This window comes from Triturus cristatus, chromosome 11 (assembly GCF_964204655.1).
Source record: "Triturus cristatus chromosome 11, aTriCri1.1, whole genome shotgun sequence".
Classification (NCBI taxonomy): Eukaryota; Metazoa; Chordata; class Amphibia; order Caudata; family Salamandridae; genus Triturus; species Triturus cristatus.
The window spans coordinates 373,724,204-373,744,900 of record NC_140594.1 but is presented as its reverse complement, the minus strand read 5'-3'; the positions used below and the strand labels follow the sequence as shown (position 1 = coordinate 373,744,900).

At 43.1% G+C, this 20,697-nt stretch overlaps 1 protein-coding gene across 1 annotated transcript in view; it reads left to right on the top strand.

Moving 5' to 3' along the window:
- The window catches only part of LOC146784215 (uncharacterized), a 205,315-nt gene that overhangs the window by 107,641 nt on the left and 76,977 nt on the right, over nucleotides 1–20,697 (top strand). The window contains exons 7-8 of the mRNA XM_085634359.1: nucleotides 8,754–8,835; nucleotides 12,737–12,850. Of these exons, the coding sequence (XP_085490485.1) occupies nucleotides 8,754–8,835; nucleotides 12,737–12,850 (196 nt within the window). The remainder of the gene's footprint in view (nucleotides 1–8,753; nucleotides 8,836–12,736; nucleotides 12,851–20,697) is intronic.

Here is a 20,697-nt window from a genome sequence, read left to right as displayed (position 1 = left end):
AACCAATATAAGAGGAAGATGAAATCATATAGTACCATAATACAATGAGCATTTTTTGCTTTTAAGTTTCAAAGAGAGAAAGGGAAGAGTGAGGAAAGAAGAGGAGAAGAAAAGGGGAGAAGAGAGAGAAAAAGGGAAAAAAAGAAGAGAGATGAAAGAGAGATGTATCAGCAATCTTATCAGAGAAACTGGTAAAACTTTCCAATGATTAATATCATATAAAACTTAATTAGCATAAAAAACAATCAAAGAGAATGAACATTGTAAAGAAAAACAGAAAAGAGTGAGCGCAGCACTCATGGCGGCTGAAAAGCAAAATTATTGGGTCGAGGAAGAGGTGTGGTGCCGCGGCCAGGGCGACTGACTCTGGAATCTGGGGATCCCGATTCGATCCCCGGCGCCGGCGACAGATTAGCCCAGCACCATGTGACTCTGGGCAATAGCTTGCTTAATCTTCCCGACGGCCCCCAGCGCCTAGAGACCCTTACGGGTGAGTGTTCGCGCTTTACAAATATGGATTATTATTATAATTGTCTTTGGCATGAAATGCAGAGGAAGAAATATAATTAGTGAGGGGAGACCAGAAGGTCTCCTTACGTATAAGCTGCTGAGAAGTTGTTACCAAAGCTCTATCTAGCCTATGATGGTGACATAAAAGATTCCACCAGGCAGAAAAAGAGACTTTGGAGGCATCCTTCTAATTTGAAGTTATAACCTGAAAGGCAATGGCAATAGATAAATCTATAAATTAGCCAATTTTACGAGCACCCAACCAGCGTATAGAATTACTACCCAAAAATATGGAATGAATATCAAAAGGGAAATTTGTGGAGCAAATAGAGGCAAGTGACTTGCAAACTTTTGTCCAAAAAATGGAAATGTTGGGGCAAAGAAAAAAGGAATGTAGATATGTGCCAGGAGTATTTTTACAAGACCAACAATTGGGAGATAGGTCATGGCTAAATTTGGAAAGCGCTAAAGGGGTGAAAAATAGTCTCTGATAAAAAATAATAAAGTGTTTGAGTGGTACTAGCATTACATGAAGTGTGATGAATGCGAGCCCAAATAGAGTTCTATGTATGTTTGGAAATAATATGTTGCAAATCCGTTTCCCATAAAAGTTCGATCTTGCTTTTGGGTCGAGTAGATAGAGGAAAAAATAAGAATTTGTAAATATGAGAGGCCCAAACTAAAGGGGAAGTAGGTAACGATTGAATAGGAGAGTCAAGTGAAGAGGAAGATGTATCAGAGAGAAGAGAGAGATGTTGAAGGACGAATATTCTCAAAGAATCAAATTTAGAAAAAGACGTGACAAGTAACTTATATTTAGATTGAAGTTCATGAAAAGATAAAAGCTGTTCATTATGCAATAAGGGCCTCATGTAGGTAGCGAAATACCGGTCGGTAACGGCCGATTTTCGGTAAATATGCCGTTACCGACCGGTATTCAGACAAGTGAGATGTAGGAGTCCAAAAACCACTGTTCGGTAAATATGAGGCGGTAAATACCGATTCATAGTTACCGAATGCTAAAATACCGATTCATATTTACCGAATACATAATTAACGAATCGGTAAATATGAAGTGGTAAATATGAAGTAGTAAAAAGTTAAAATGACATGTAGGAGCACTCGGTAATTAAGAAATCCAAGAAAATCGGTAAATAAGAGTCGGTAATTAACACGGATTGAAAGCAGGTGGTAACCAACAACAGTGCAGCTAAGCAATCCCAAAATGCAACAGCGTGGACACCCTGGCAGCTATGTACGTCATTGCAAGGCGCCTACGTCTACAGGCAGCAGGACTGAGGGTTTGGCGACGGAAGGAACGCATCCACAGACAGCGCATCACACCATTCCAGCTGACTGATGCAGAGATACATGAGAGGTACAGGCTACACCCCGAAACCATCATGGACTCAATCAGGGACCCGCACCCACTCCTGGACCAGCCAATAAGAAGGGCGCACGCCATACCCCCACATGTGCAGGTGCTCTGCAGCCCACATCTGCTGGCATCCGGCATTTCTCAGGTGGTGACAGCTGCGGTGGGTGGTGTATCCCAGAGTTGCCTGTCCCGTTCCTTCAGGAATTTCTTCCACCATTATATTGGCTGCATTGATGGGACACACATCCCACTCTGTCCACCAGCTGACACAGAGCACATCTACAGGATCAGGAAGTCCACCCACTCCATCAATGTGCATACCGAATGGAATGATGTTGTGAATGGTCCCGTGGGTGGCAGAACCAAAAGGTGCGCGTATGCTATTTACAACGAGGTCTGCAAGTTGTCGCACAGTGAGGCGGCTTCCAGACTGAGAGCTATTGACCAAGCAAACATGGAGAAGGCCTAAGCCGTTATAGATATTAGCTCTAGCACTCTCACTTCTAGGATTCATACATGAGACAATAGGCACATGCAAGTACACGGCGCATGCAATGTACAAGCCCCGATTTTGGCGTGCGTCCTACGAGGTATCCCAGTGCCTGTGATTACACCTTCTTTCACTGTGCTTGCAAACGGTATTCATTTAATTATGATTAATGAAGTTTGCTGCGGGATGTGAGTGGTAATCCCGTACATAACTGTCTCGCATGAAGTTGTCTGCTGCAATACTGTTCTTTTTCCACCCCCGCATGGGCGGCGGGATGTTTCCATCTGGCCTTCGATTCCAACCTTGAAAGCAGAGTCCAACAAGTTGAGCAGAATAGAGCGCCATTGTCCCACAAAGAGGTGCCTTTGACTTCCTCTCGTGAAATATTTGTCCTTCACGTTGCTACTACGCGCACTGAGGAACAGGCGCCTCTGAATACTGACCTCCCCCTGCATTTCGGCTCTTTGATCCAAAGTATTATCAATGCCTCGTCCACGACCGGCCTGGCTCAATTTTTTTTAACATGTGGGGCTCGGGTCTCGTGACCTCTTTCCAAACTATTTTTGGTGTAATTCCGGCATTTGTTCATTCACTGTTCTCGAGCATCTTTGGAGGTGTTCCGCTGCTTCTGGCGCTGGTGGCAGGTGTGCTGCTTTTACTTTTCATACTACGGAATGGCTGCTCCTACTGTGCCACACGAGCACCTGTCCCGTCTGCATCTTCTTCGTGATAGGATGCTTGACTTCTATGGTACTTTGCCATTGGCGACTTTGAGCCTGGCTTATGGATTATCCTTCAGGTATTCCTACTTCACCTGCGTACAACCTGTATTACACTGCCTGGATTGTCCCTTTGAATGGCCTCTGGATTTGTGCTTGACCAACATGGTGTCTCCGGTGCCGGATTTCGATCGACTGATGCGGCCCTTAGTGTCTCACGAGTTGTCCTGTTCTGGTGTCCGGATCATGGCGTGTGGAGCGGCGCATGGTATCCTGGGTAATTGGGACATCTCAGCGGCAGCCTACGACTTCTTGTCCATGAGCTATTTGGAGGAACATTCCGGGTGCCCTCTGATTGTGCTAGAGGCTCCGTTGGTAGGAGAACACGTATGTTCCTTTTCTTTACTCAATTGGATGGCTGAGACTTTTAGTGGCCCTGAAAACGATTGCTTGTTGGAAGCCGTGGCCACATATGCTGCCTATACATTCATGGATTAACTGGATTGTCGTCCATTGCGCCTGTGCTACTGGACAGCACCCTGGCGCAACATTTATTTCTTTTATTTCTCGTTATTCTCTTCCTGATGGTCTGCTTGAGTTTTTTACTATACTTGCATTGTGTTTTTTGGAATTGCATGCTGCAATTAATTGGACTGTAGGACTTTGGCGCTGCATTGGTTACGCCCTGTTCTGCTCTGACGAAACTGAACTCTGCGTTCTCTCTTTTCTTGCCTATTACATATTGCTTCGCTCAAGGGGGCGTGTAGTGAGTTCTCCCTGAATACGTACATGCATTGTTCAGTTGGCATAACCACGTTGAATGTTATGTAGCCATATTTGTGTCTTTGCACACGACACTGCGTTTACATGTTCTTTCTTGAATAAACTGCTGACTCGAGACTTCCTTCCGACGAGTGCATTCTGTTGTTCCCATCCCAAGCTCTGCGCAGCGACCTTGGTCTGTACATGCTGTGACACACAGTCTGGAATTTTACACAATGCATGTTTTCCACTCTAGGTTGTTCGACCCACGATTTAGCCATGGCACACGCGCAGCTGCACATACCTGACAGTTGGTGCTTTTCATATCTCAGACATCATGTTTATTATTCAGACCGAAGACGAGCCTTCCTGCGAGGAGACTCCTGATGCTCCTGTGATGTGATTTCACTAAGCTGATCTTTGAGGTATGGGGTCCCCTATTCAAGCCTGAGAGACCTTCTATAATGACATGATTATGATATTGGCTACTTAGTTGAGGGAAGGTGGTAGTATCCTCGGTATTTTCCGATTCGCTAAATACCACCTCGGTATTTACCGATTCGGTGGATACCACCTCGGTATTTACCGATTCGGTGAATTCCGATTCGTATTTACCGAATGTTACCGAATCGGTAACTGTTACCGAATTTTTACCTACATATAACTTACCGGTTCTAATTTACCGATTCGGTACGGCTCGGTATTTATGAACCGGTAAAATTTATTTACCTACATGAGGCCCTAAATGTTTAACCAGTATAATCCCTTTGATAATCCAGTTTTTCCAGAAGATAGTACGATTCGAAATTTTAATTTTTTGTTATGCCAGATAGAAGAATCCAGGAATAGCTGAAGTGGAGAACGCGATTTAAGAAGAATTGGATACAAAGTAGATATAAGACATGGAATGGTAGGAGATTTAAACGAGCGAGGAGGGTGAGCAAGGTGAGCTAACAAGGAGAAGCGGAATGGATGAATAAGGGATTCCTCCACTTTAAACCATAGTGATAACGGAGGGTCATCTGAAGAGGAAAGATAGGGCAAAACTTGTCGAATTAGGAATGAGGAATGATATTGGCGAAAGTTGGGAAAATTAACCCCACCTCTGTCTTTAGGAGCAGACAAAGCAGAAAGAGAGATACAAGCATTCCGATTATTCCAGAGGAATCTGCTCAAGATACTATTTAGATTCTTAAAAAACTTTGAAGGGAGTCGAACTGGTAACATGGAAAGGTAAAAATTAACCACAGGAAGCATCATCATTTTGGAGGTATCTAACCTACCCCACCAGGACAAAAATAACTGGGACCATTTATCGGCCATATCAGAAAGTTTTGATATAACTTCATCCAAGTTAAGTTGAACCGTTTTAGCAATTGAAGAAGAATACTTATTCCCTAAACAAGTAATGCAGTTAGTGTTCCATTTAAAGTCCATCCCTTCAAACATACTTATAGGACAATGTTTGTTTAGCGGAAGAATTTCAGACTTGGAAAAATGTAACTTGTATCCAGAAACAGCGGCATATGAAGACAAAAGATTAATAAAGGCGGGTAAGCATGTAGAAGGATCAGACACATATAACAAAATATCATCGGCGTAAGCAGTGAACTTAACCTTAAGAGATTTATGAGTAAAACCTCGAAAAGCAGGAGAATTCCTAAGAGAGTGAAGAAAAGGTTCAAGAGACAAAATGAAAAGCAAAGGGGACAGGGGACAACCTCATCGAGTGCCTCGTTGGAGAGTAAAATAATTACAAAGACCGAAATGGTAGGGGAAGAATACAACAAACTAATAAGGGATAAAATAACAGGGCCGAATCCATGGCACTTAAGAGCACGCATCATAAAAAGCCAATGGACACGGTTGAAAGCTTTCGATGTATAATGTTAAAAAAGGATCTAGAATTGTCGACAATCGTTCTGCCCTTAACAAACCCTGTTTGTTCATAACCTATTAAGTCGGGAATAGCTGATGTTGGCAAAGCGAAACATAGCTCAAAGATGGGGATCCAGACAGCCCCCTACCCTTCCCCAATGGTGTAGAGATATGGATACCACAATGGTTGTTGAAAAAACAGTATATGTACATAGAGGCTGCCCAAAAAAATGGACCCAGATATGGGGAGGATGGAATACTTACAGAGGGAATATATGTGACCCCCCAAAAGCTACCTCAGAGTCAGAAGTGAGTGACTGAGAGACTACAGTTGATCAATAGTAGATTAAGAACCGCTATGAAAACACATGGTAAAACTAAAGACCAGAGAGGGGCCCCACAATACCGTTATGTTAATGTACCGTGAAGTTGAATTCTGTATGATTGTGCACAAACCAATGGTCTGACTACTGACTTGTTCAATGCCAATGTACATTTATTTGTGTTGAAGGCTATCAATAAAAATATAAAAAATAAAAATAAAAAAAAGTCGGGAATAACATTATTAATACGAAGAGCAAGGATCTTAGCGAAAATCTTACAGTCTAAATTACTTAAAGAAATAGGGCGATAATTAGCACAAAAAGAAGGATCTTTGCCTTTCTTAGGAATTAGACAAATCATAGCTTCAAGAAAAGAACCACGAGCCTCATTTAAAGACACAAAATGTTGGAATAGAGATAAAAGATGAGAAAGTAAAAATTGGGAGAAACAAGAATAAAATTCAGCAGTGAAACCATCCGGGCCAGGGGATTTATCCTTTGGTATTTGGGCTAGGGCGGACTTAAGTTCAGAGAGGGAAAGATCCCCTTCTAAGATGGAGCAATCAGGAAGCGAGGGGGAACGTGGAGGGAGTGCATCAAAAAAGGAGTCTAATGCCTCTTCAGAAGGAGAGGATTTCGGAGTGTATAATGTCTTGTAAAAATCTGTAAAACAATTTAATATTTCATCGTCCTGGAAATGTTCAACACCACCACTATCAGTAATTTTAACTACCTTAGAACGTTGGGATTTCACCTTTAAATAATTCGCCAATAGTTTGCCGGCACTGTTACGACCCCCATAAAATTTAGAGATAACCTTGAGTAAAGTGCCTGAAGCCTCCTCAGTTGATTTCCTGTTTAAAGATAACTCAGCTTGGATTCACTTTTTTAAGGTATCCTCATTATTGGAAGTAAAGTAGGCGTGTTTGAGATGTTTAATAGAGGCTAACAAAGAAGCTGAATTGATTCTACACTGTTTCTTTTTCACCGCAACATAGTCTATGATAAATCCTCTAGCTGTTGCCTTAAAGGCATCCCATACAGTGGGAAAAGGGATATCCGGGGAAGCGTTCCTAATGAAGAAATCTGGCATGATCTCTTTAAAACGCTCTGAAAACTTCTGATCTTTGAGTAAATAATTATTAAAGCGCCATCTGCGCGATATGGAGGATTCAGAGGGGATATCCAATCTAATCAAAACTGGAGCGTGATCGGAAATAAGAATGGACCCGATATCGGTATGAGTTAAATTAGGAAGGAGATGAGGACTCAAAAAATGTAATCTATTCTAGAGGAGGATTTGTGAGTAGGGGAATAGAAAGTGTATTCTAACGTGTCCGGATGAGATATTCTCCAAGAGTCAATCAAACCCCTCGAATTAATTGCTGTCGTGAAGGTTTTCTGCATTTTGTTGAGAGTGTACCTAGCATTGGATTTCTGATCCGTGAAAGGGTCCATGATCTGATTGCAATCCCCTCCCACCAGTGAATTGGTGTTAGGACATGAGTGAAGGGTCTGAGACATATCTTTCCAAAATTTTACATCAACGTCAGTAGGGCCATAAATGTGAAGAAGGGAGATAGGGGAGCCATTTAAATTAAGATGTTAAAGGAGCCATCTGCCATCAGCATCCCTCTCCTCCCTCTCCACAACAAGATAAAGAGATTTATGAAATAAGGTAATCACTCCATTCTTTCTCTCTTTGGACGGGGAGCAAAAAACATGGCCCAGCCATTGCCTTTTAAGAGAATTAATGTCAGTTTCAGTAAGATGAGTCTCTTGAAGCATTGCTATTTTACATTACAGCCTAGACAAATGGGGGAGAACCCTCTGTTTCTTGATAGGGTTGCGTAATACCATAACGTTCCATGAAACAATACGAACATTATCAGTCATAATAACCAAAAAGAAACAACATTAGGCAACAATATAAGCGAAAGTTAACATTTAGCAACAAGTGAGACAACGTATAATTTAGATCGTTGTAGAATAAACGCATGAAAACTTGTAATGGATAGAACCAAAAAATAAATAAGAAAGAGCAATGAAAGAAATGAGTAATACAATTATGACAAAGTAGAAGAAATAGTGGGGTGAAAATAAAGAAAAATGAGGCACTGAAGGGAAATGTAAATTCGGAGTAAGAGGACAATGTAGAAGGTATAAACAAGAAAAGCATAAGGAAAAGAAAGGAGAGGGATAAAAAGTAGAGGAAGTAACTAAGCAGATGAGTGAGAACCCTCTGTTTCTTAACCCTTAGAAGAGACTCTTTTCCGAATGCCTACGCTTGTCATGTCACCGTGGGTTGTAATATATACCCTATAATATGTACATACGTTTTTAATAAATCAATTTATTTAGTTGGCAGACCATGCCAGGCTAGTGAACGGAAGGGGAAAAGACATTTGCTTTCTGAACATGTGTAAAGCGCTCAGATACCCGCATGGGTCATGTTCGCGCTTTCTGAAACTTTTAAAATTAAAATAAATACATCATAAAGAAATTACAATGCAGTTAAAAAGTCTCATTGACTATTAGAGACTGGGAAACAACAGTAACAGCCTGTTGCACAGAGAAAGGAATGATGTTCAATGCTGTTCTTTGGAGTCTGGCTGTTTGGGGCCCATATGCTTGGTGTACGGTGTAAAATCTCACACTTAAAACCTTCATCTGTGCTTCTGGGTGTCTCTTAGGTCAGAAGATTTCAGTGACTTCCTACGGAAGTGCCTGACCAAGATGGCAACTTGCCGTTGGTCTGCCAGAGAGCTGCTAAAGGTGAGTCAAGATGTAGTGAGGGTTGGAGGGAGGGCGTTTACATGCTATGAGGCTATGACGTGGGTCTTAGTCTGTTCTCTCTCTCACTAAGCAGACACTTTTTGTGTAGTACTTTATGTAGCCTTAGGTATTACACGGACATTTGTCATGCCTCTTCGTATTCTTTGTAATCACCTAATGGTGTCTATTTTTTTGTTTAATTTGCTTACTGTGTTATTTTAATAGGTCTTTATTTCTATAACTTCCTATTGTTATCTTGGTGCAATCTACAAACTGTGTGTACTGTTTTCTGTGTTTTGAGCTAGCAATCCTGATGTTTTTGCAGATTTTAGACTCATAGTGATATATAATTAGTTTTATCTTGCAACATCTTATTTTTAAATTTTACTTACAATAGTGAAGGGTGTGTCTCCTAGGGTAGCATAATAAACACAATGACTTTACTTTATTATTATTGTCTTAGAATGTTTCTGCTATTAGGCAAGCTCAGTCTGTGTGCTGCATATACTGCACCTGATAAATACCAGTATCCCAGGGTCCAGTATTTACTCGGTGCAGTATCACAGCCTCATTCCTAGTTCTACATTTTGGAATTGGTGATAAGACAGTAATACCATGTGTGGTCGCTGTTCAAAGGGTAAAAACTTTAAACTTTACAGTTTTCTCTGTCAAAATCCATGGTGGGAAATCCCTTTGTGTGGCAATTCCCATACATTTTGTAATCCTGATTAATAGTTAGGACCTAAGTGTTTTATGAATACATACAACACTTAACATACATACATTATCATTTAAGTACAGTCTAATTATTCCTCCTTTGTACCTGACTAAAATGTATTGATCTAGTTCTTTAGGGGCACACTGGGAAAGCATTAGGCACAGCCATAAATTGGCAAGGCTGGTTTGGAATCAGGGTAATTGACAGGTGGAAAAAGGTACCTTGATCCTCAGAAGTACTCATGGAGATTAGCTCTCTCCACTGATGATTGCCGCCACAAATTTAGTGATGTCTTCAAAAAGTCAGATTGGCTGAGGAGAAGGCTTTGTTGATAAACCTTTGTCCAAATGAAAAAATAAAGGTTTAGAATACTCAGTGGAATTGTACAGGGTTTGAAATTCTGGTATCTGTTCAATATCTTTAGGGTGTTTGTCTTATCAAGCCAAGCACCACCCAATTTGTGAGTAGCTAGAGTTTCTTATGCTTCTGGGGTACACGGCCAGGCACGTGGATTTAGGACAGGCATGCTCTCAGTCAGAAAGTGCATCCACAGGAAGTTACTGAATTCCCTGTTCTTCCAGGGCTTCACACCTTTCAGACCACACATGCATCTTGGCACTTGGACGGCAACAGCAGGCAGCAATCAGAGAACTCTGCTGCCCTTGAGACTTAATCATGAAATTGACAGCATTAGTTCTGGTGGAAAAGTTCTGTCCAGCAGGGAATCTGGGAGCACTTGAAAACAGCTCTTCTCAGCTTCATGGTACAGGGAGGTCAGATATATTTTCTTAATTCCATATGGCACTGCAAAGATTGCATACCCAGTTTGGCATCTGTAAAATTAGCCTTTAATCTCATTAGAAGAAATTTCAAGACACAATAGATATCAGTCTAATTTATTTCCCTAAGTTGGCCAACACAAATTGTGGCATCATCAAATCTAGAGAGATCTCATTTGAAGCACGTTTTGTTTACTCGCAAATTGAAACTGTCAGATCTCTTTGTCTAGCAGCCGTTCTCGCTGTTCCTTATGCCTTAAATCCCACTTCGAAGGAAAGGCAGTAAATGGATCAGAGCACAAGGAAATTCCATCATGCAGTGCTAAAACCACTCATCTACTCTGTCTTCTGTTGGCTGATAGACCTTCCCAGGTTGCACTCCCCATTCTTGAAGTTTGGTCAGTTAAGGTCTCGAGAAGGCTTTATAGCCAGTGGCGGCTCCTCCCCTAAGGTGGAGGAGCATCGCCCCACTACTCAAAAGGAAAAATAAAATGATAACGTATTTTCATATTGCAGCCAGTGGAGGGGTGGGACTGGCCAGAGGGAGTGGTTTGTACTCCCTAAGTGTGCATGACTGTTTGGCCGGCCCTCTTGGGCCGGCCAAACAGTCATGCACATTTTTCATGTTCCCCACCAGGCTGCATTACACAGCCTCATGAGGAACATGCACAGGCTCCTTGTCCCGTCTAAGCCCCAAACCAAGGTGCCTAGACCAATCACAATGCTGCATTGAAGTGTTGTGATTGTCTCAGGGGAACCTGGGTGCGTCCTGCTGCCGGCCAGGACTAGAGACAGGAAGAAGGAAGAGGACAGAAGAGAGGCAGCAGCCAGCCGTTCCAGGTAAATCCTTTTTTTTCTTTCCCACCTCATCCCGCCCACCACACCCCTCCAGTAGCTGCCGCTACTGCTTATAACTTCTATTAATGTCACTACTATCCAGGATTTTGTGTGGCTGACTAACTAAATTTAAGGCAGACATTATAGCATATAGAAAAGTATTATTTAGAAATAAAATCTCACCAAAACTAATTTCAAGTTCATCAATTTCAGTGAAAGATACACATACCTTTACAGTTTGGTAAAGAAAGTACTAATCTTACATGGATAGTAAGAACATATGTTTATTTATTCTACAGAAGTTACATTACACCAGCCCACAGGCATTAGGGTGTCACATATGCTGGCAACACCCAGTACAAAAAGCAGGCAAAACATGTGGGCACTCATTTATGAGATTTTTGGCGTAGGGCAGTGCAACAAGGCATCTGCTGCACTGCCTTACACCAAACTAAAAGGGCAGGAACACACTGTATTTATCCAATAGGGTGCATTCCTGTCCTTTCTCCCTGTGCAGCCGAGCATAAACGGAATACATAGACAATTGGTGCAAGGGTGTGTCTGTTGCATGCAGGGACACCTTCCTGCACAAAAACACTTCTAACAGGTGTTTTCCTCTTTCTATGTGTGCTGTAGAATTCAGCACACATAGAAAGAGGAATAAAAGAGAAGAAATAAACATATTTTTCCTAGTCACGTCTCACCTCGGGAGGCGTACAGATTTGGTGCTTCCCTAGCTTCACATGATTTTGTAAATCTGGGGCAGCACCAAAATCCATGGTTTTTGCATAGGAAAACCCACTGTAATGCATCCCGGGTGTAGAGTACTGCAACACAGCGATTTGCACTGCATTTCCAAACTCAAGAATAATGAGGCCACTCAAAGCCACGCAGGGTGGCTTTGCGTGGCTTCATAAATCAGATTGAGCTCCCACTTTACGTGGTGGAAAGGTGACACGGGGCTCGCATAAATAAGCCCCATGGAATGATAGGGGTACATCTCTACACATGCACTTTAAGAGTAGTTCAGTGATAAGAGTAGATATAACGCATTCAGGTATCATATAATTGTGCCCTTTAGAATAATATTATAGACTACAAGTAAACAGCAAGAGGGCACTTGGCGTGTAAAAGATTAAACTCATACCTAATAAATAGTATGTAAGTGATGTCTTTTAGACATAGAACTGTAAATATTGGACACCCTCAGTCATATTAAAATGGTGAACAAATCCTACGATGCAAAAACACATGAAAGACAGGTCAGGGGAAATTGCTAATCATGTTGTGCTGCTTGGGTTGCATTTGTGAACCTTGAGTTTGATCAATAAAAAGATTAATATTTTGAAGTCGAGGATTCCTCTTGGACGGTTGCTAAGAAATCTATAGAGACCCAAAAGAGTTAGTGGAAAATTCTGCCAATGTGTGGACACTCAAAAGCATAAGACTTGGGTTCGGTAAGGAGCGCTTATATTTTCAAGTGAAATTTTCAGTAGAATCAAAATGAGTGAAATAATAACTTTACATGTTTTGTGACCATACCCGCAAATCTGATTTTCTTAAACAGCATCCATTTGTTGCAAATGCATCTGATAACCACCCTCTGAGGGAGCTGATCGCAGAGGCTAAAGCAGAAGTGATGGAGGAAGAAGAGAAGGAAGAAGAGACACTTCCAGAGACAGTAAGAACACATTACAGGAGGATCCATTTCCATAAAGAGCATTATAAGTTAAGCAGCAAATTTTAAAAACAATTCTGTTTTTAACCGGTAGCCAGTGTAGGGCATGAAGAAGAGGGGAAGAGGCTGCTCTAGAAGGGAAGTTACAGATCAGGCATGCAGCTGTGTTCTGCACCACCTGAAGGTTGAATAATAGCGACTCGTTTGCTGAGGCCTAGAGCGCATTCCCATAATCCAAACGGCTGATCACCAGCGCCTGGACTAAAGTTTTCCTTGCTGTAGGTGGTAGTCCAGGGATGGTACTTCTCAGAAGCCACATCATTTGGAAGCATGAGCCTACGATGGATACAACCTGATCTCTCATAGTGAGAGATTGAACTAACCGGACTCCCAAGTTTTTAACTAATAGTTTAGGAGGAGGGGCTGTGCCAAGTTCTGGGTCCACCAATCTGGATTCCAAAGCTGTTGGGCTTTCCCAAACAGCATAATCTCTGTTTTTGCGGGATTTAACGGGAGACAGTTCTCGGTCATCCAGATGGTGATAACCTTCATCCCAGCAGAAAGGGATTCTTTGGTTCTGGCCAAGTTGTTATCTGGAGTAATTAAAATCTGAGTATCATTGGCATAAGATATGATCTCAAAACGAAAGGCTCTGACAATCTTGGCTTGGGTGGCCATGTAAATGTTAAAGAGCGTTAGGCTAAGACATGAGCCCTCGGGAACACCCCTATCCATTGTCTTGAGACGAGACTTATAGGAACCCAGAATCACCATTTAGGTACTATTGGAAAGAAAATCTGTCAGTGCTGTCTCTGTGCAATGTGATGGTCTAAAACCAGACTGTGATGGGTCTAAAATGTTATTAGTCTCCAGATATGTTATAAGTTGCTTATTTATGTGTTTTTCTAGTAAACTCCCCAGTAGGTAGAGCAAGGAAATGGTTTGATAATTGGCTAAATTCAATTTCAGATTGGTATTTTTTTGTATAGGTCTGATCTGAGCTGCCTTCGAATCCGATGTGATTTTTCCTGTGTTAAAAGATAGAGTAAACAGGGAAAAGATCGAAGGGCCAAGCAAATTAGAGAGGTCGGCCACTATTCTCAGTGGGCAGACATCTAAGGAGGAGCCTGACTTAGCTGTCACATTTGGACTGTACTTCCTTGTTCTTCTCTGAAAGCAGTTTTCCAAAAACAGCAAGGCATGGGCAGTAGGGTTTTCTTGCAATCCACAACAAATGTTTGGACCAGGGCAAAGCATGAGAGAACACAGAGAAGCAGAAATGAAATCTGAGGGATGGTGGCATTTATATCTCAAGTGTGACTCCTGGTGCCCAGGGACTCAGTGCAAGTGCCTGACTCTAGAACCTGACTTCTGGTGCCACAAGTATAACATCTACCAGAGTCCTGGCACCAGGAGTCTCACTCATGGTAATTTTCTCCTAATACATGGGTAGAGCAGCTCCTCTTCTAAGGCAGAGGAGCATCGCTCCACTGCTTTAAAGCAATGGAAAGGAAAACTAAAATGATAATAACGGAACTTTATTATTATTTTATTTTGAATATTGCAGTTGCACTGCAGCCAGGTTGGTAGGGCGGGGCGGGCAGGGCTGCCCTGACGTAGAGGGAGGAGGAGTGGTGGCTGCACCGTAAGTGTGCATGGTGGTTTGGCTGGCCGTCTCAGGCCGGCCAAACCATCATGCACACTTTGCATGTTCTCCACAGGCTGTATTGTACAGCCTAGGTGGAGAACATGCACAGCCTCCCAGTACCTCTCGGACCTTCAAACCATGGCGCTCAGGCCAATCACAACGCTGCTGTAAGGCAGCGTTGTGATTGATCAGGGCATTCTGGGAGGCTGTGTGCTTCCTGGTTCTGACTTGAGGGGAGGCGGCGGCTGGCGACGGTGACCACCAATCAAGTTTTCTTTAAAAAACAAATTCCACACCCTCCCCGCCACCATTACCTAATAGCAGCCACTGTACATGGGATGTCATTCTGAGTGTCTGATATAAGTTTTTTGTCTCCCAAGATAAACCCATGATATTACCTGTTAGCAGGCATTATCCCAAACTAAACCTCCTGAGAGTAGCACTCACAGCTCTTGTTTCTTTCTCATGTGGTAACTCAGACATCTTTACGCAAATACAGAACATACTCATTACAGCTCCCTCTCTAGACCACCTATGTATCACAGAAGAATGGCTCTCACCAGCATCTGCGACTTTATTCAATTTCTTAGTGCCTGAAAACTAAACTGTCATTCACAAAAATACATCTGATAGAAAGGAGTATCCATCAATCACAGGAAAAACTGTTCATACAGATCAGTTGATTATCTATCATTATCTTCACTAGACCTCATCTTGTTTGCTTTCAGACCAAATCAAAATATCTCCTAGGTAAAAAGTATAGAAAAAGTGGTATCTATACAGGAGGCCTGTGAGCCATTTGAGTGCCACCAAAGCAGAGATAGATGTAAAAATAACTCGGGCTTAAAACAGGTAAGACCGTGTGTATGATTGCTGGAACCCTAGCAAACGCAAATATGAAAGCTAAATCAGATGAATGGAAAAAAACTGTATTTGGGGCTTTAAAAAAAACACTAATATGCTCAAGAAAACACAAGATTCTGCTTCTAGAATTCTAGAACATATCCTCAGTTATGATCACATTTCTTCCAGCGTGAACAGTTTTTGGTGGCTACCATTTAGTAGGTTTGTCTTCGATAGACAAATCTTTTTTTTCACAACAAATGTTATTGTTGGCAGACACAAGAACCCTGGAGAAACCAGGGTTACTAGTAGCATAGCAAACATGGTAATGATAATGATGTCAACATTCACAATAATCAATTGTGACAATTGTGAATTAAAACTAAAATTAAAACAATGAACATCAGTGCCACAGTGTCGATATGTAGATCGCCATACAGAAACTCTAAACGCCCTAGTTGAATAAAGGCATAGTTATATTCAAGTTTGTCGCTCATCATCTGATCCTCAAGGCAGGTCCTCATAATTGAATATAGGCGGATAGGTTCTAAATAAAGACCCCAATAGTAAGCCTTGAAGATTGGTATTCCTAACCCCATGGAGAAATCAAGACCCCATTTGCAAGCCCCCACAGATGGCGGGGAGGCAGCCTTCCATGTCCTGGCAATGTCTCGCTTGGCCAACATGAGTCCTAGGAATAACAAATGGTGTTTATATGTATTGCCCCAATCCCCGCCGTGATATGGAGCATAGCCAAACCTGGCGACTGTGGAATGTCCCAACCCAACACCTCACCCTACGCCAAAACCTCGGCAGCACAGTGTACTGCCACACCGTGTGTAAGAGAGTGCCCTCTGTGGTTCTGCAGCACAGGCAGAGGGGGAATTCGATCATTCCCGCTTGTCAGAGCCTGGGGCAGGTAAATTATACCGATGGAGATATTTGGATTGTATTAGACGGAGGCGCGCAGCTATGGCTGCACCGCGCTGGGACTCAAGCGCCTCAACCCAGTCGTCCTCATCTATTGGTTCAAGATCTTTTTTCCAGGTGTCTCTAGTTTTTGTTAGTGTAGTGTGGCTATTGGTCACTCATGTGCAGTATATTGGGGTAATTTTGTGTGCGCTAATTCCTCCCATAAAGACCATGGCCCCTCGATGGGGTTAAAATCAGGAATGGTATCCTGGCGTGCTTGGGGATGGATGCATGGCGAAATTGAAGGTATCTGTAGAATTGCAACCTGGGCATACAAATTCGGTTTGTAGCTCCTGGAAGGATTTCAGGGTCAGACCATGAAGACCGCCCCAATCGTTAAGATGCCAATGGCATCCAAGCCTGCAAATCCCTGCAGCCCAGACAGTTGTGGTAATAGACCATTGTGCCAAAGAGGAGATTCCTTAGTCAGCCTGCCCCACCATCCCATCCTGCGCAGCGCCTGTTGCCATGTCACGAAGACCGTCCTGGTTGTGGGTGGCGACGTTTTTAAATGTCGGACCTGAGTATAGGATTGTATGTAATGATTTAGTATCCATTAACCAGTGCTCAACGCATAAGCAGGGTCACGTCTGTCACCATACCACCAGTCATTTAAGATAAGAAGGTGTGAAGTGACATGGTAAGCTTGGACATCTGGGGCCCGATTCACAGAACTAACTTAAGACAAAATCCTAAACTTACTGCCATTTTCGTATTCACAGAAGGCACTTACTCATTTTGGTATTCACAGAAGACACTTACTCACTTCGGTATTCACAGAAGTTAGGAGTCCTAACTTTAGGACACCTAAATGCCTTCTGTGAATACCGAAAGTCTTAAAATTAGGATTTTTCTCAGTTTAGGAGTCCTAAAGTTAGGACTACTAACTTTACTACTACTAAACTGAGAAAAATCCTAATTTTAAGGCTTTCAGTATTCACAGAAGGCATTTAGGAGTCCTAAAGTTAGGAGTCCTAACTTTACTACTACTAAATTTAGAAAAATCCTAATTTTAAGACTTTCGGTATTCACAGAAGGCATTTAGGAGTCCTAAAGTTAGAAGTCCTAACTATACTACTACTAAACTGAGATAAATCCTAATTTTAAGACTTTCGGTATTCACAGAATGCATTTAGGAGTCCTAAAGTTAGGACTCCTAACTTCTGTGAATACCGAAATGAGTAATTGCCTTCTGTGAATACCAAAATGAGTAAGTGCCTTCTGTGAATACCAAAATGGTAGTAAGTTTAGGATTTTGTCTTAAGTTAGTTCTGTGAATCGGGCCCATTGAGTCGCAATTCCCCCACAGTATGTAGATTGGAAACAAGTTCTTAATGCTATGCGCGCGGAACCACCGCCCCAGAGGAAGTAACCAAGGATGGCATTTAGTTGTCTGAACCAGGTGGGTATTATAGGGGTGGTCCTGGAGTTGGTAAAGGAGACGAGGCAAGGAAACCATTTTGAAGATGGTGGATCTACCAAAAAGAGCGAATGTGACCAGGAGCGCACTTGCTCTTTGACCTTGTCAACAAGGGGGCCAAATTCTTGTCCCATAAGACGGACTGGGAGGCCAATAGGAACATCCCGAGATACTTAAACCTGTCTGGGACCAACGTAACTTCGCGCGTCCGTACTCCCAGCTGGTCTCCCCCATGTAAAGGCCTCAGGAAGGATTTACAAGCGTTCATATAAAGACTAGAAGTTTCACCAAAAATGTTAATTTTCCTGAGCAGCCGCGGGCCGGATTTATTAGATTTTGTTAAGAAAAATAATACATTGTATGCTTACAACGCTCTGCGGTCAGAGACTTCCAGTGACCACTCAAAGCCATAGACTTGGGCATCAATTCTCACCCAAGCTGCGAGCAGCTCCATGGTGAGTGTGAAGAGATAGTGAGACAGAGGACATCCCTGTCGGGTACCCCTTCCAATAGGGAAGGACTGCGAGGTCGAGTCCGCGACCCAAACCGAAGCGTTAATGTCCGTATATAAGAGGCGGATATATTTAATTAGTCGGGCCGATATTGAGACGACTCAGAAGTGCGAAGAGGTAGGTCCAGCTAAGGGAATTAAAGGCCTTGTCAATATCGGCAAGGAGGAGCGCTGCTGGTTCATCCAGCCAATCCACCGAGGCAATCGCGTTATGTGCACAATGAATATTGTGTCGGGTGGCACGGCCGGGCATAAAACTGGCTTGGTCTGGATGAATTAACCCTGCAATGTGTGGGACGATGCAATTACCAGTGATTTTGGCTAGGAGTTTTGCCTCAACGTTAAGCAGAGATATCGGTCGATATAAGGTGTGTAGTTAAAAAATCACTATTTCCGCGTGGCGCCAATCAGGTGGGAGGTGTCCCCTATCCACATCTGAATTGAGCACCACTAAATACCGAGCCATCAGTTGAGACTGGTACTTTTTTATAAAACACACAGGGATTTCCGTTCGGGCCCGTCGCCTTGCCCAAGCACATGTTGGTCAGGGCCCTTTGAATCTCCTCGGTTGTTAACGGGACCCTTCAGCCTGGCGTGCTGTATAATAACGTCTCTAACTTAGTTAAGGAATCAGCCGATAATGACTGACGGCGGTCTCTGCAGTAGAGCACGGTGTGCATGCTCAATTATAAAGCATGCGGACAAAGAGTCAGCCGGGAGCCAATCTGTAAGCCATTTGGTAAGGAAGTCGGCCACATTGTTATTCTCGCAGCCCTTGGGAAACTACACTAAGCAGAGGTTGTTCCTACAGGCACGCCTTCCGCATCCTTCACTCTCGCCGCCAGACCCAGCGTAAGTGTCTCCAGACTGGACATTTTCCAAGAATGCTCACCGCATCCTCTGTTGTCGAGATCCGCAATTCTGATTCGGTAATCCTCTGTACCGCATTACGAAGGTCTTGCCGAAGCAGCATGACGTCCGAACCCACCGCACCAATCCTAGCTTCCAGCACTTCCCTGGACTGGGTGATAGCCGCCAACAATGCAGCATTGTTGGTGTAGATGCCCGCAAGGTCACTGGGTGCCCACAAGACCCCCCAGGCAACTAATTCTGCAGCAGCGCGGCCTCTGCCAGGAGACCTCAGCCAAAGTCATGTGGCGCAAGCTGGGCCCCGAATCCACCAGACCACATCTACGCCGCGGCCCAAGATGGCCGCTGAGATCCTGCTAAGGCGCCGATGGGGACATCAGAGAGTTGCGCCTCCAGACATGTGTATGCCGCAGTCCCCGGGGAGGTCACACGCGTCCGCCTCGGTAGGGGGCGGCTCTGTGTGTCATCCGGACGCTCGGCAAATCGCTCAGCAGCACTCCACTTGCTCCGGCACACCAGTCACATCCAGGCCGATGCACCGTGTCCCAGCTTATCTGCAGTTGCGGCCACCCAGAGGCATAGATCGGTGTACCAGAAGGGTGCCCCAGTAGCCCCGAGGCATCTCCAAGAGGCGAAGAGGGTTCAAATTAAAAACAGGTGTATAACTATGACAGGATTAATGCAGGATTACATTGGCTACGGGAGCTTCTCTAAGGCGCGTCCGCCATGTTGAACCACCAGGCCACACCCCATCGATAGACGAATATTGGCTCATAAATTTGTCTGGTCATTAGATTTGTTTCAGCTATAAGGGTTCTTAGATCTCTAAAAGTAAAAATCATTCATCAATTAAACCTTTAAATGAAATACTCATAGAATGTAGATCAGAAGCGAACTTACTAGCCTGGGGAAACTGAAGATCTGACTTTCCTAATAAGATGGGCATGGTGGAATGTGCAGAAACTTTTGATGCAAAAAAAAGGCCTGCAACACCACTTGTGGTTTTAGTTCTATAGAAACAGAAAACAGATGTTATTAATAGCATGGCCACACACTATAATTAATCATTCACTAGTGTTCTTGTCACGTTTCGGAAATTGGTTCTGCGATGTGTGTGCATGTGTGTTTCTGCGTGTGTGTAAGTCTGTGTGTATGTGTACACAAACAAAAGTGCTAATATCTGCTTACAGGATAGAGAGTATGAATAACTTAAGATTTAAGGAATGATAGGATGTCTAAGGAATCTAACATGATCCCTAGAGATATCACATTGTGTTGGGTTGGATTTGTACAAGAAGAAGCAGTTGCACAGCTTGCAGTCGGTGTTTTTTTAACATTACAGTAGCTTCCCTCTGTTCCTCAGAGGAAGCCCCATAGAGCAGCCACAAGATTGCTTGGAAGTAACACCAAATGCTTTACCAGGAGGATAATTATTAATTGAGGTATGTCAGCAGCCTAAAAGCTACTGACGTGGAATAGTATCTATGACTTTGTGAAAAATAGTTTCCAAAAGAGCAGAAAGAAAATCTACAAAAGACTGAAGGAGCAGAGTTCTCATTCCACCAGATTGAATTAGTAAAATCTTT